Source organism: Odontesthes bonariensis, chromosome 1 (assembly GCF_027942865.1).
Source record: "Odontesthes bonariensis isolate fOdoBon6 chromosome 1, fOdoBon6.hap1, whole genome shotgun sequence".
Taxonomy (NCBI): Eukaryota; Metazoa; Chordata; class Actinopteri; order Atheriniformes; family Atherinopsidae; genus Odontesthes; species Odontesthes bonariensis.
In genome coordinates this window covers 14,418,016-14,431,338 of record NC_134506.1, presented here as the reverse complement: position 1 = coordinate 14,431,338, position 13,323 = coordinate 14,418,016, and the positions used below count along the sequence as shown (strand labels likewise).

At 40.0% G+C, this 13,323-nt stretch overlaps 1 protein-coding gene across 1 annotated transcript in view; it reads right to left on the bottom strand.

The window, feature by feature from the left end:
• The window catches only part of fbn1 (fibrillin 1), a 75,376-nt gene that overhangs the window by 35,519 nt on the left and 26,534 nt on the right, over positions 1–13,323 (bottom strand). The window contains exons 16-28 of the mRNA XM_075478071.1: positions 12,632–12,754; positions 9,882–10,034; positions 9,297–9,350; positions 9,047–9,172; positions 8,818–8,943; positions 8,590–8,709; positions 6,317–6,454; positions 5,657–5,707; positions 5,426–5,551; positions 5,093–5,320; positions 4,877–5,002; positions 3,739–3,867; positions 598–723 (exon numbers count right to left, since the gene is read on the bottom strand). Of these exons, the coding sequence (XP_075334186.1) occupies positions 598–723; positions 3,739–3,867; positions 4,877–5,002; positions 5,093–5,320; positions 5,426–5,551; positions 5,657–5,707; positions 6,317–6,454; positions 8,590–8,709; positions 8,818–8,943; positions 9,047–9,172; positions 9,297–9,350; positions 9,882–10,034; positions 12,632–12,754 (1,626 nt within the window). The remainder of the gene's footprint in view (positions 1–597; positions 724–3,738; positions 3,868–4,876; positions 5,003–5,092; positions 5,321–5,425; positions 5,552–5,656; positions 5,708–6,316; positions 6,455–8,589; positions 8,710–8,817; positions 8,944–9,046; positions 9,173–9,296; positions 9,351–9,881; positions 10,035–12,631; positions 12,755–13,323) is intronic.

Sequence of the window (13,323 nt, the reverse complement as noted above, 5' to 3'; positions counted from 1 at the left end):
TAAAGATTTCTTTTAAACTTTGCATTAGGTCTTCAGAGGGACTCTTGGTGATTAATGCATGACCATCTACATGAGTGCAATAAACTTTTTTTGGTCAGTTTCCCAACAAAACTAGAAACAAACAACAAAAACCTCAAAATAAAAATACCGAACAAAATGTTATACACCAGTAACAGGGATTTCCCTTGTTGGGAATAATCGTTTTTTTCCCCAAAGATTATTAATGAAGGATTTTCAATAAATAAAGTCATTCGGTGTTCCTATCAGGCCATCTATCCAACAATACAAATCCTACACATTTGCCTGCAATAATCCTTTGACTGACTGCGATAAGTCTCAGTGAGCCCACACACAGAGGCAGAAACAGGGACAAATGGATGGAGATGATTCAAACCTCACTTATCATTTGTACTCTAAACCTTTGTGACAACATCTCCACTTGATCATACTTTCATCCTTTTGTTCCTCCTTCCACCTCTCTAGAAATTAGCACAGATAGTGCACCGCGCATCACACAGATAAGACAAAGAAGAAAAAAACTGCAGAAGAGGTCAATGTTTGGGGAAGACTCTCCTCTTTGAAGACTTTTTCACTCACCTAGACAGGCCGAGCCATCAGGGGCGATCTCATGTCCCTCCGGGCACTGACACTGGAAACTGCCCTCTGTGTTTATACAATCACCACCATGGCACAGCATAGGGTTCCTCTCACACTCGTCGATGTCTGATGGCGGAAGAACACACACGTATACAGAACAGACGCATGCAGTTAGTGTCAGGGTTCAGTCACACTAAAACTGGCCTCTGCAAATGTTTGTTTCACCTCTCAACAATTACTTATGAAACCCAGTGAACTCGTCACTTTCAAACTAGTTTGAGTTTGTTGAACAGACAGTCAGGAAATACTAGGTGTTTATGTCCTATGTCCTATGTCTATAGAACTGGAAGAATGGTTGCAATAATGCCCACATCTTTTCCATTTCAAACTCGTCATTTAAGTTCAGCATGCAAGTAAGTTTTTTCTTGCCAGGTTGGTCAGATGGGAGCTGCAGGCCAACACAATTATTGAGACTCCCAAGAATTTAATCAAACAGAGTCAAAGGCAGAGCAGAACCGAAATAGAGCCTAAAGTATTTTCACAGGCTTTAGAACTTTAAGCCGCATGTAAAAATCGTTTTGCTGGCCAGCTGATTGACTCCACGGGTCAAGTACCGTATATAATAGAGGACAATTATTTTTCAAATCATCGTAAAAATGGGCCAGTTTTAGGAGCCTTTCTGACGACACTTAGGCTGCCCAGGAAGGACCCTTTCAATGCACCAGAGGGACTTAAAATCATTTAACTCTTTAACTCAATACACATGCACATATATGAATAAATGAATACAGCTTGCAAATATTAGATTACATCATCCACTTCAAGAGTGAGTTCCAGGTCTGGCATTTCTGTCAAAGCACCTCATCCAAAGACCGAAGAGTGAGTATGGAGGAGATGGCTGGATCGTGACCCGGGGATGAGATTGTGTGGCAGGTAGTTGGAGTAGTTGGAGACCTTTACTGGTCAGAATAGCTCTCTGCTCTAAGATTCTGTACCATTCAGGGTGTCGAAGGGAGATGTAAAATAGATATTTTGTTGTTACACTTGAACACGCCGCAAAGACATCCTGCCAACACCGCCAACTACGAAGCATAATCTATGCCTGTGTAAGAAGACATAACTTTGCAGAAAAGAATGTTTAAAATCTAATAGAACTTTATAAAATGTGAACAAAACAATAGGCCTCATGCAAGAACATTTTCGTATTCTTATTCTAAATTTCTCTCACTTTTTTCGTAAGAAGGTCTCGTACGAACACGCCACGTCAGATTCAACAAATGCTCTTAACTTCAGAAAAAGTGTGTAAACGACCTGCGTAAATGATGAATGTCACCTGTGCGTATTTAAGTGCACGTGCACGAGGATAGTAAATTTGCATACTCCATGCCCAAAATAATACCATATAAGGCTGTGCTTCCTCTCTCCTGTGCCAGGAAGTGTTGTCATGAGAATGGCATCAAGGCGCAAAAAGAACAACTTTAGGGGCTCTGAGATTGAAGTTCTGCTTTCAGAGATCCAAAAAGGAAAATCTGTCATTTTTAGCAGTGTCAGCAGTGGAATTACGGGACCTGCTAAAGCGAAGAAATGGGAAGCAATTACGAGTGCTGTTAATTCCGTGTCACCTGTAGTTCGTAATGTCACCGAAATAAAGAAGAAATGGTTTGATATGAAAATGGCTTTACTCTGGCATGCCTTCTCTGGGCTATGGAATAGTCCCCCCCCCGCTGAGACACACCTGGCCTTCAGCTCAGTGGCGCGCTCCACAACTTTACGGGTGCTTTAATGCGTATATGTGTGTCTATTGCTCCAATTATGTTTGGCAGTCCACCCATGGCATGAAAGTCCCGTTTAATTTGTACTTGTTGGACGGCGGTGTATGGGAATCTGATGTACCATGGGTAATAAACTGATGAGAGCTTTGATGACCAAGGGGAGCGCACGACTCACGGAGGACTGGGACACCCCCAATCTGTCTCCAATCTCCCTCTGAAAGGTTCCAGGGGCCAAAAATCCAAGAGTGGTGAGGACCTGGACATGTGGTGGAATTGGGTTTGATCGAAGTGTTTCTCTCTGGAGTTGTGGGTCTAGCAAGCTGCATATTTGCAGCAGCACAGTCCTTGGCAATCTAAATTGCGATGTCAGCCATTTGTCTGTTTACGCAAGGATAACCCATTGACCTTGTTATATACAGAGTCAAATTAACCTTCAATTAGTGCATCATTTAAGTCAGACAGAATAATGTCAGCATCATTATGGGGTTTAATGGGTATATTTATTCATGATAGCTAAATCTAGCGACAAAGTCGCTAAATTGGCAACACTGATAGCGATTCACAAAACATTTGCGCAAGGTACCACGGGCGTAAGTAAGGCCACACCCCCACTAAACAGCTCATTCTGAGGATCCTAAGGAAAGCTCATTTTTGGGACTGGCTGTAATTCTGCACCAAGGCAGAATTTTGGGGAAAAAAACTCAGATACAGTATTAGGGGACCACTAAAGCCTATCAAAATACATAAAAGCCTCCATTTATTTTCATGCCATAGGATCTTTAATGTATTCAGACTCAAACTAAACTAACACAACATTGTTTCGCTCATGTATAAACTGATTAAGCATTTAAGCCTAATACATTGAAAAATAACAGCTAATGTCACAATAATATATAACAGAGCAGCCAGTCCCAGACCCGAAGGCTCTCAGTATGGGTTAGCGGGGAGGAATTCTGACAGGGGAGCCAAACTAACAGCTGCTCAGAAGGGGGACATGAGAAGAGCAAATATTTAAAACAATTCAAACCTCAAAAATTGTGTAGCAGCTTGAGCAGACACTTTAACACCTCTTCCTAATTGCTCTTCTCATAGCCCCATTCTGAGCAGCATATAGCTCAACTCACCCATCATAAATCCTTTCCGACTCTCCAAACTGAGAGCACCGTCTACTGAAGTTAAGACATCGCAGGTAATATAAGCATTATATAAGCATTATACAAAACCTCATCACAAAACATAAATAAATATATATCCCTTTGAGAAATTCAGTCCGCGCATATTGCTGAATCACATTATGAGAAGCAGCAGATGTGGTCTGGTTTATGCAAATTTAGTTTCTCCAGGTGTTGGTGTGGGATTCATTACTCACCCATGCAGTTTTTCATCATCATGAAGCCACTCTCGTAACCTTCAAAGCATTCACACTCAAAATCTCCTGGTGTGTTGACGCATCTTCCCTGTCCACAAAGGTCTGGAGAGATGCGGCACTCGTCAATGTCTGCAGAGAGGGAGCACAACAAGACCACAGGCCAGAGTTTATTTTCAAACTTCCACCACGCATACAGAAAAGAAATCATGTTGTTTATTGTCTTATATGATACGATCAGCAGACAAAACCCAGAGGCTTAGGTTTGAAGTTTAAGTGCAGGACAAGCAGAGCACAAAAGCCCAAAACATGAAAGGAAATCTATTAAACGAGATTAAATGGCTCCTCAAGCAGATTCCTCCAAAGTCTAAAGCTTAAATATCTGCCCCCTTTCAGTATTAAGCCACATTCTGAAACGCTTAACACAAAGACATCAGGCTGAATCTAACTCTTTATGAGCTTAAAAGGTCTCAGGTATCATTTACTTACCAGGAGCCTATGAAACATTTCAGAATAAATCAATTATATTGCCATTTAAACCTCATGTTAAGCGTGCTCACTTCACCTGAGCAGTACTGTAGCTAACCAGACAATATGGGACCAGCTCCAACAAGTCCAAAGCAGCCAAAATCCCAAAAGACTGAATGAGCTGAATGCAGGCAACGGCTTTACACCACTTTACTGCAATTAGTGTTGGCGAGGGGATCCAGAAAGGGGGAATGATGAAGAGAGGCTAGACTTGTGGAAAAACAATGGAGCTGCGATATTCAGCAGTCATTTCAATTAAAAATAGAGGCTGCATATATGTCAGCTGGCATCCATCTGTGAACTATCGATTCCTGAGTTATTGCAGTCCTTTAACAGTTTATTTCTGTAACTGATGATTATTTTCAATTGTGATTAATGTGTGAGTTATTTCTCATTGACTAATTTGGTTATAATGTGTATTGTTAATCCACCAGAGCCATGGGTGGCCCCTTGCCTAAAAATGACTTCAAACCTAAAGATATTGAATATTTGCAACAGTATCCAAGATAAATTAAAAACATGTGATTTACAAAGCTAGGAAAGCAACATTTATACTTGCACTTCGTGCAGTTTTTGATGACAAATTTAAAAAAAAAAACAAAAAAAAACTCACCAGTACAATTCCTTTCATCAGAATCCAGAGCAAAGCCATTATCGCAGCGACAACGGAAGCTGCCAATGGTGTTCCTGCACCTCCCATTAGAGCACAAGGTGTTTATCATCCTGCATTCATTTATGTCTAACATTTAGAGAAGAGGGACAAAGACAGGTGAGAGACCAGTGATGGGACATACCACGCAGTCTATGTTGTCTATGAACCACACGATACCTTTCAGGAAGGGTCTACCATTGATGAAGTCACCCCTGTGCGAGAAGCCTGGGCCCCGAGGACATAGCTGCTCAAATTCTGGAGTTCCCCTTTCTGGACATTCATCACATTCAGGGCCCCAGGCAACGCCAACGGAGCAGCAGCAGGCGTCCACACGGTGCTTTCCTGATATGGAAGTCCCACAACGCTCATCATCGTGGGTGAGGTAACAGTGCTCCGTACGCAGGTCTGGAAGTCATAGACACATAGTTTGCATGCATTTGATATATGAATATAATATGGTATAAAGTACTTAAATCCACATTAAAAAGAAAAGTCCAATGGAGAACAGACCGATGCACATCCTCCCGCTGACATCAACAGTCATTCCTGGAGGGCACTGGCACAGAAACGAGCCTTGTGTGTTGACGCACTTCCCATTGATGCACACGCCAGGAAACACCTGACACTCATCCACATCTGGGAGAGTCAGCAGAAAGAAAAGAACAACATCACCAACAAGTTCAGAGCTTCACGTTACTCAAATGACTTTCTGTGTCAAGATGTCCTCAAAGCAGCCCTCACCCTCACAGACATTTCCTCTAACTCTGGCAAAACCTTTTCCACAGATTGGATCTGAAAAAAGAAAAGAGCACAAAAAACGTTAACAATCAGCACAAGAGTGTGTTGAAACTTATGAGAAAAAACAGTTGAGGCAGACTCTTGAGTTTAACAGAGAAGATTTTACAGCCGTTACATGAGATTACTGTATGATGCTAGATAAAAAAAAAATTAAATTGTCTATTTTTGTTGAGATATAGGTCAAAGGAGTATTTTGGAAATCGCTTTTTTAATCAACAGGAATAAACTACTATAAATCCACTATGAATTCTCTTCAGAAAAAAAGACATAAAAACATGATGTAGGAGCTCACTGGAATAGAAAATATTTTGTGCCGTTCAAACAGACAGATTTTAAATTTCCATACAATTAAATCTGCTTTAACAAATCAATATCACTGTGAAACTTTCCCACTCGATTACTCACATGAAGACCAGAATCTTTTGTCTTGCAAATTGGCCAGTTTGGCATATGCAGCATTATTACCGTAAATAAAATATGTGTAATGATTTACTTAAATGTGTTGCAGAAAATATGCAACAACAAAAAAACTGTATTCAATTACTGTTTTGCTTGTTGTATCTCTCCTTAAAAAAAATTGAAATCCAACTAAACTTCGATCACCTTTTTCACATTTGGCACATGGACTGTTCCAGGCTTCTCCCAGTGTGGCACAGCACTGGGACTTCAGTGTAGCTCCGTTGATGTTGACCTCACAGCGATTGTTGACTATCTTCAGCCAGCAGGTGCTCTTAATCGTCTCTGTTTCATGAAAAAAAGCCTCAGTTACTAGGCACCAGTGTTGGGGGTAACATACTTGGATTACTTTTTTGTAGTAGCGGACTTAGCGACATTGTTTCACAATTCAAATAATCAATTATTATTTACTTTTTCAAACAACGATTATGCTGACATTTCACCGGATTAATCTGCGCATTTTGCTGCCTAAAGATAAATGAAAACACAGAAAGTGACTAAGAAGACTTTGTTTCTTTCAAGAGGGCAGTAAGTCTTGCATGCATTAGTGCGCACATGCAGCTCACTTAACTAGTAAAAAGGCAGAAAGGACGGTGTTTACGTAGAAGAAGCACTCTCATGATTTTGAATTGTGTGTGAAAATGACAAGAATAATTTTACAGTGAAAAAACATGTAAACGAGAGCAGCCTTTTTGGAAATTTGGCTATGTTAATATACACTTAAACTTAACTGTTTTTACAAAAAGATGAGAAAAGGTGGAACTTTGGAGCATGTACAGAACGCTTCGGCCCATTTGACTTTAGTTGAGCGAATACATGCGAGGGAAAAAAAACGCACAATCCTGGAGTGTTACACAAGTGCGGAGAAATTCAATTTGTTCAGACAAATGTGTTTACATATATTTTAAAATTCTGACTTTTGGTCTGTCTTAAACAATTTTTCCCTTTTTCTTGTGCCATGTAAACTTGCTCACTGTAAAACACCCGTAATATGTCCGAGCAACAAAGTGTATAGTGTTCTTAATCATTTTTAAGATAAATGTGCCATAGAAGGGAAATTCATTTACAGGTATATGCACAGCCTGGTATTAAATGTATTCAGCAGAGGCAATTACTTTATTCATCCATTTAATACTACCTCGTTGTTGACATCATACCAACAACTTTGTGTTTGTATCAACCATATGATTGAGGTGGGAGTAAATGCTGCTTTCTCAGCTGGATCTGACCATAGGTTCTGATTGATATGCTATTTAAAGCAACACGAGAGAAGTTTGTGAAAATTCAAATGATGTCCTTTTAACTTGAAGTGCATTGATTTTTGTTAGGCACATTTCAGGGCCTGAAATTGCCCCACAGTGCCCGGGGGCTGAAATATAAAACATTGTTTTGTTTTAGGGTTGCTTGACATTTTTCGTAGGCTTTTGTGGCCTCTTCAGCATGACAACATACTACTGTACCAGACTAAAAACATATGGAGATAGGGCCTTCTGTTCAACTGCCCCTACCCTATGGAACAATCTGCCACTTCACATCCGTTCTGCCCCCTCTCTACTACAGTTCAAAAAGAATCTAAAAACACATCTCTTCTCCATGTCCTACTCTTCTTAAACCCACCCCTCCGGCCCTACCCTTCCCCCCTTCTTTTCTCTTGTTAAGCGACCTTGGGTACTCTGAAAGAAGCTATATAAGTCCAAGTTATTATTATTATTATTACTGTGTATGGTTGTACATGTGCAGGGCTCACAGGTTGATTTGTTTTTATGACAGTATTTAATGTCAGTGTCTAAATGATGTGGACCCACTGTTCAGGGTGTATTGTGTCTATGATTCCTGTTTTTTACCCTGCAGAGCTTCAGATTATACACCACAGAATAGGCTCTGTAATGAGATAGAGCCAAAACTAAAGTGCACAAGGAAGTGCAAAGGAGTGTTTATATTTAGTGATACAAAATAAATCTTAATAAGTTAATTTTCAAGTAATGTACAAGTACTTTTTAACATCAGACTATAGTTACTTTTACTCAACACTGCTAGATGTACCAAACAGATTGATGTAACATGGCTGGTTTCGCATGCCTGTACATATCATTCGCTTTGTAAAACTGACATTAAATTGACTATATTGCTGTTCAGATAAATAAGAGATTGCCAATTTGCTCACTACTCAACAGGCTGTGGAAAGAAAACTCAATGCTTCTTAAATTTAATCTCTATTTCTTCGAAGCTCCTTTCTTCCACTGTTTCAAGTTTTGGTTGGAAACCATTTAGATCTATTTTAATACATGATGGTATTAAATGACGATCCATGAGTGACTTTCTTTCATATACACTTTATTTACTCAATAAGTTAAAGGTTGGTGAATTAAAGTACCGTTTTAGTGATGATGTTAACTATAAACAACCTAAGAATCACTTACCTATGCACTCCAGACCAGTCTTGTCCAAAGTACTGCCCACCGAACATGTACACACAAAGGACCCTTGGTTGTTCTTGCATTCTCCATTAATACAGGGACTAGACTCACACTCATTCACATCTATTGGGCACAAAAACAGACACGTTTTTTTTTTTTTTTCCTTAAAACAGTAATTAACAGTAAAAAAAAATAACGCTGCACTGCACAACAGAATGAGGCTCCTCTGACCTTCACAGACATCAGTTTCAGGGTCAAAGCGAAAGCCTTTAGGACACTGACAGGTGAAACTCCCTGGTGTGTTCCTGCACAGACCGTTGTCACACAGCAGCCTGTTCATCAGACACTCATCGATATCTGAGGAGAACCACAGACACGGAGATATGATGACTTTTCTGACGCTAGCTTTTGATATACAATTTCCCAAAAAGACGAGGACATCGTGGAGCAGTTCACCTACCAACACAGTTTTTGCCTGTCGTGTCTACCTCAAAGCCTCCATTGCAGGTGCATTTGTAGGTCCTTTGCATGTTCTCACACACTCCATTCTGGCATATGTCAGGGTCGAGGGCACATTCGTTAATATCTGAGAAGAAAAAGAATAGCCTGTTAAACATGTGAGGGAAAAACGATAAAAAAACAGTTTGATTGCTTCACAGTTGGTGTTTTAAAACCAGCGAAACACATGTGGATGAGCTTGTGCGTATCACCTCTTCCATCGCCGGTTATACCAATGCCGCTGGGGCACAGAGCTAGGAACTCAGCTGCAATAAAACACACAAACAGCATATTTTGGTTGATAAAAGAAGAAACGGCAGTGTCTAAGAAAATGTCACTTTGCCTAAATTCAAGAAAAGTCAAAGCAGGGAGATTTAATACCAGGTCATTATCATTTACAGGCTTTCCCATTTAGCCTTGATGTATATAAAACCACCTCTTAATGTGGTTGGTGCAGTTCTGACGTCTTTTGATATAGAAACTTTAATTTGCAGGACTAATGAGAAGTGACTGGATGACGTGTGTGTCCTCGTGCGTGTTGTGGGTACACATGGAGGCTGTCTATAACTCCTCACCGTGGGCGTCTATGTCAAACAACTTGACTTCATGACTGCTCTTCTGTCATTTATGAAATTTAATGTGGTATTCTGAGAAGATGCAGTGTTTCATCTGGTGATTCACGCTTCGACTTTGTGTTTTGAATTAAACACAAGCTGTGAATGTCTACATTTGCGTGTGTCAAGCAGCAGGAGGTGGTTCTATAAGTGTAAAGGGTTGAGCAATTTGAATATCCGTACCAGAGTTTTCTGGTGGGCAGGGTTGGCAGGGCTCTCCGTAGGCGTACTCTGTGCTGGCACAGCAGCACTCCGACTTGGTCACAGCTCCAAATAAAGGCCTAACACACTGCCCCCGCTTGTAGCCACCGTAACACGAACTTCGCATATGTGTGTCTGTTTTAGACAAAACAAGACAGCATGTATGTGAGAAACAGAAATGGGGAAAGAGATTCCGAAACAGGCTGGAGACGGACCAAAAGACACAGAAAGAGAGAGGCAGGAGTCAGCAGCTACAAGAAACAATAACACTGGCAAAAACAAATGGTTGTTCTCTCTGTATAAAATGCAGGGATTTGAGGCATTCTCTAGCACTTATATCATCCTGAAGAATACTCACTAAGAGAGAATAACAACATTTCAACATTTGCTGACACAATACACAAAGGAGTGCCATTTGTGAAATGCTGGAATGTTGAAAAAAAGGCATAAACAGGTCTGCTTTCTAATTACCACTCAGGGGGAGTGGAGCACAGAGACGCAAGGAATTATTTATCAATACTAACCGATACACTTCTGAAAAAGAGTATGTGGTTAAAGCAGGTTCAATGGAAAAGGCTATGACTATCCTCTGGTTTATCACATTTTCTCATCTCATCACAGAATTGTAAGTATGCCATCTGTGGTTTTTGGAGAGCCTTTTCTTAAATCCCCCATGGAATCACGTTTAATATATAAAACGCCTACAAAACATTCTACACTTATGGGTGTTGGACAGAAATAAAGGAAACAAGTAATGCATTTCCAACGTTTGGAAATTATTAAAAAATTCCAACAGCAGGTAAATCATGTTAATACATGCTGCAGATATTCTGAACTTGATGTAAAAATGTTTTTTTTACAGATCTGAGCATCAGCATATATCAAAATGTGCGACCTTTCTGACTTCCAAAGATAGCAAATTTGAGCTTGAATGGCTGGGGCCTTGGTAACCAAAAGCGCCAAGTTATTACAGATTTCAAGAGGAACTGTGCCTAAAATCAAGCCGCTGCACAAAAAAACAGGGAAAAGATACCTCTGGGAAGTGTTACCCAGGACAAAAAGCAAAACCCAGTGACAGTCTTCAAAGAATCTAAATTTACTGTGTGGAGAAATTACAGGACTACGGCGACTAAAGTGACTGCTAAGTGAAGCCACGTTCAATACGACAGTAAATATGAAACAACTGCCATTGCCAAACCATTTGTTTCCCCCTTCAGTGTTGAACAACTCATAAAATAGTTTAAAGACCACAAGAAATACACAAATAGAAATAGAAAGACTAGTGGAAAAAATCTCTTTGCTCTTCAATATTGATTTTTCATACTTTTTTTGTCCAGAACAAATTTATGTGTGGAGGATGCCCAACAAAGCCTTTGATCCTGACTGCCTGACCCCAACTGTGAAACACAGAGGCGGCTATGTGCATAGTAGGGTTATTTCTAAGGCAAATTTGTCAAAACAGGTAGGAGATCACTGTTTTTTCAGGACAATAATGAGCAGATTCACACAACCAAAATAGTTCAAATCTGGCAGGAAGAGCCCATCAGTGATGTGGAACACTTGGATTGGCCATTACAATCACCAGATCTTAACACAATCAAAAATCTCTGGTGTTTTCCCCCAATCATCATCATCTTTGAAAGAGCTGGAGCAGGTTCTGCTTGAGGGATGGATTAAAATTCCCCTAGCAACTGTCCAAAACTTGCATGATTCAATTCACTGATGTATTGAAGCTGTTACTGCTGCCAAAGGAAAACCAACTAAATATTAAACAAAAACTTCATTATTCTAGTTTTCTTTATTTTGTCCAACCCCTGTATGTTTCTTTAAGTCTATTCCAGTATCCGCCCCAACAATGACAAAATATGTCATTGTTAGGTATTCTTATGGTTGTTTAGAAACTCTCCTGTAATTTAATTTAAAATGTTTATAACTTTTCTAGTTCTCTGAGGCGCATTTTAATTTTGTGTCAAACGTAACACTTTCTTGGGTGTTAAAATCTAGTAGAACTGGAAAGGTGGAAAGGTGGGAAGTACCTTCTTAGGCCATTGGAGCTTTATTCAGAGCAAACTACGCTTATATGGAAGTGCTGCTGCCTACGTAGCTTCTGTTTTAACTGGAAACGTGGGAATATGCAGAGGAAAATAGCACTCTACTAGGCTTTTCGTGGGAACTTTAGAAGAAAGGGGTGCTGCAATCAAAGTAGTTAACTAATTTTTGGGGACTATCTATGTGTATTGCATGTTACAGGTGTAGCAGCTGGTTGTCGGATTTTTCATTGTTTTTTATGTTTGTCTCTTCATGTTTCTGTTCTTTTTTTCTCTTCTTCGCTTTCCCTCTCTCTCTGTCCCCCGGTCCGGTTCGGCACTATTATCATATCATGTTAAATATTGTAACAAAAATAAATAAATAAAAATAAGGAGTTGATGGGCGTCAAGGGGAGCTTTACATTCATAAAGCTTCCCATGTGTTTAGCATAAACGGTATTCAGATTACAATTCTGCTGCCATAATGCTGGACAGGACAAGGAAAAAAAAAAAAATAATAATAATTTTTGGGGCATACACACAAAAAAAATCAAACCAAAAGAAGGCATTCCATGTGGGGCAACAGAAAACTTTATAAAATTCTGCAATTAGAGCTGAAAAGCCAAAAAGTGTGAGAGAGTATGCTTGCCATGTCTTTCAAAATGAACCACCTCTGAAGAAAAAAATCCTTCTATATCTACTCACCAACACAGACTCGTCCATCCAGGCCCACTGCCATCCCAGCCATACACTCACAGCGGAAGGATCCCTCCGTGTTGACGCAGTGGCCGTTCATACACATGCCCGGAGTCTCACACTCATCGATGTCTACAATCACACAGAGCAAAATCAGTTTTTCCCTCATATTTCTTCACAAAATGTAAAATACATTTAAATCAGTGAAATGATGGTTATCAAGATGCAGCCAAACTGCAGCAGTTTCAGTTCTATGATCTGAAGTCAGAAAACATTCTTCACTTTAAACTTCATCGCCTCACGATATTACAACAATCAAGATAATGATTGTGAACAATGATATGGCAAGCGTGCACAACTCTGTGTTTATGTATATGTGTGTGTATGTAAGTGCTATTTGGGTGTGTTGGGGGACATCCAGACTGAAGAGAGAGACAATGAGGCCCCAAGGCCTCTTTAGACTACACATTTCATTAGCAACTGCATACATAAGCACACTTCACCCACACCCTACTTTCCTGTTTATTTATTCTAATATGGCTTAACAAGGTCGGTGTCTCTGAGATCAAACGTCTGTACATGAAGCCCTGTGGCTGTGAGAGTAGTTGGGCGGCAGAAAATCTTTGAAATGACTGTAAACTGCATCTCAATCTGAGGTTCTTTGCAGCATCTGATACTGTCATTTACAATGAGATGATTAA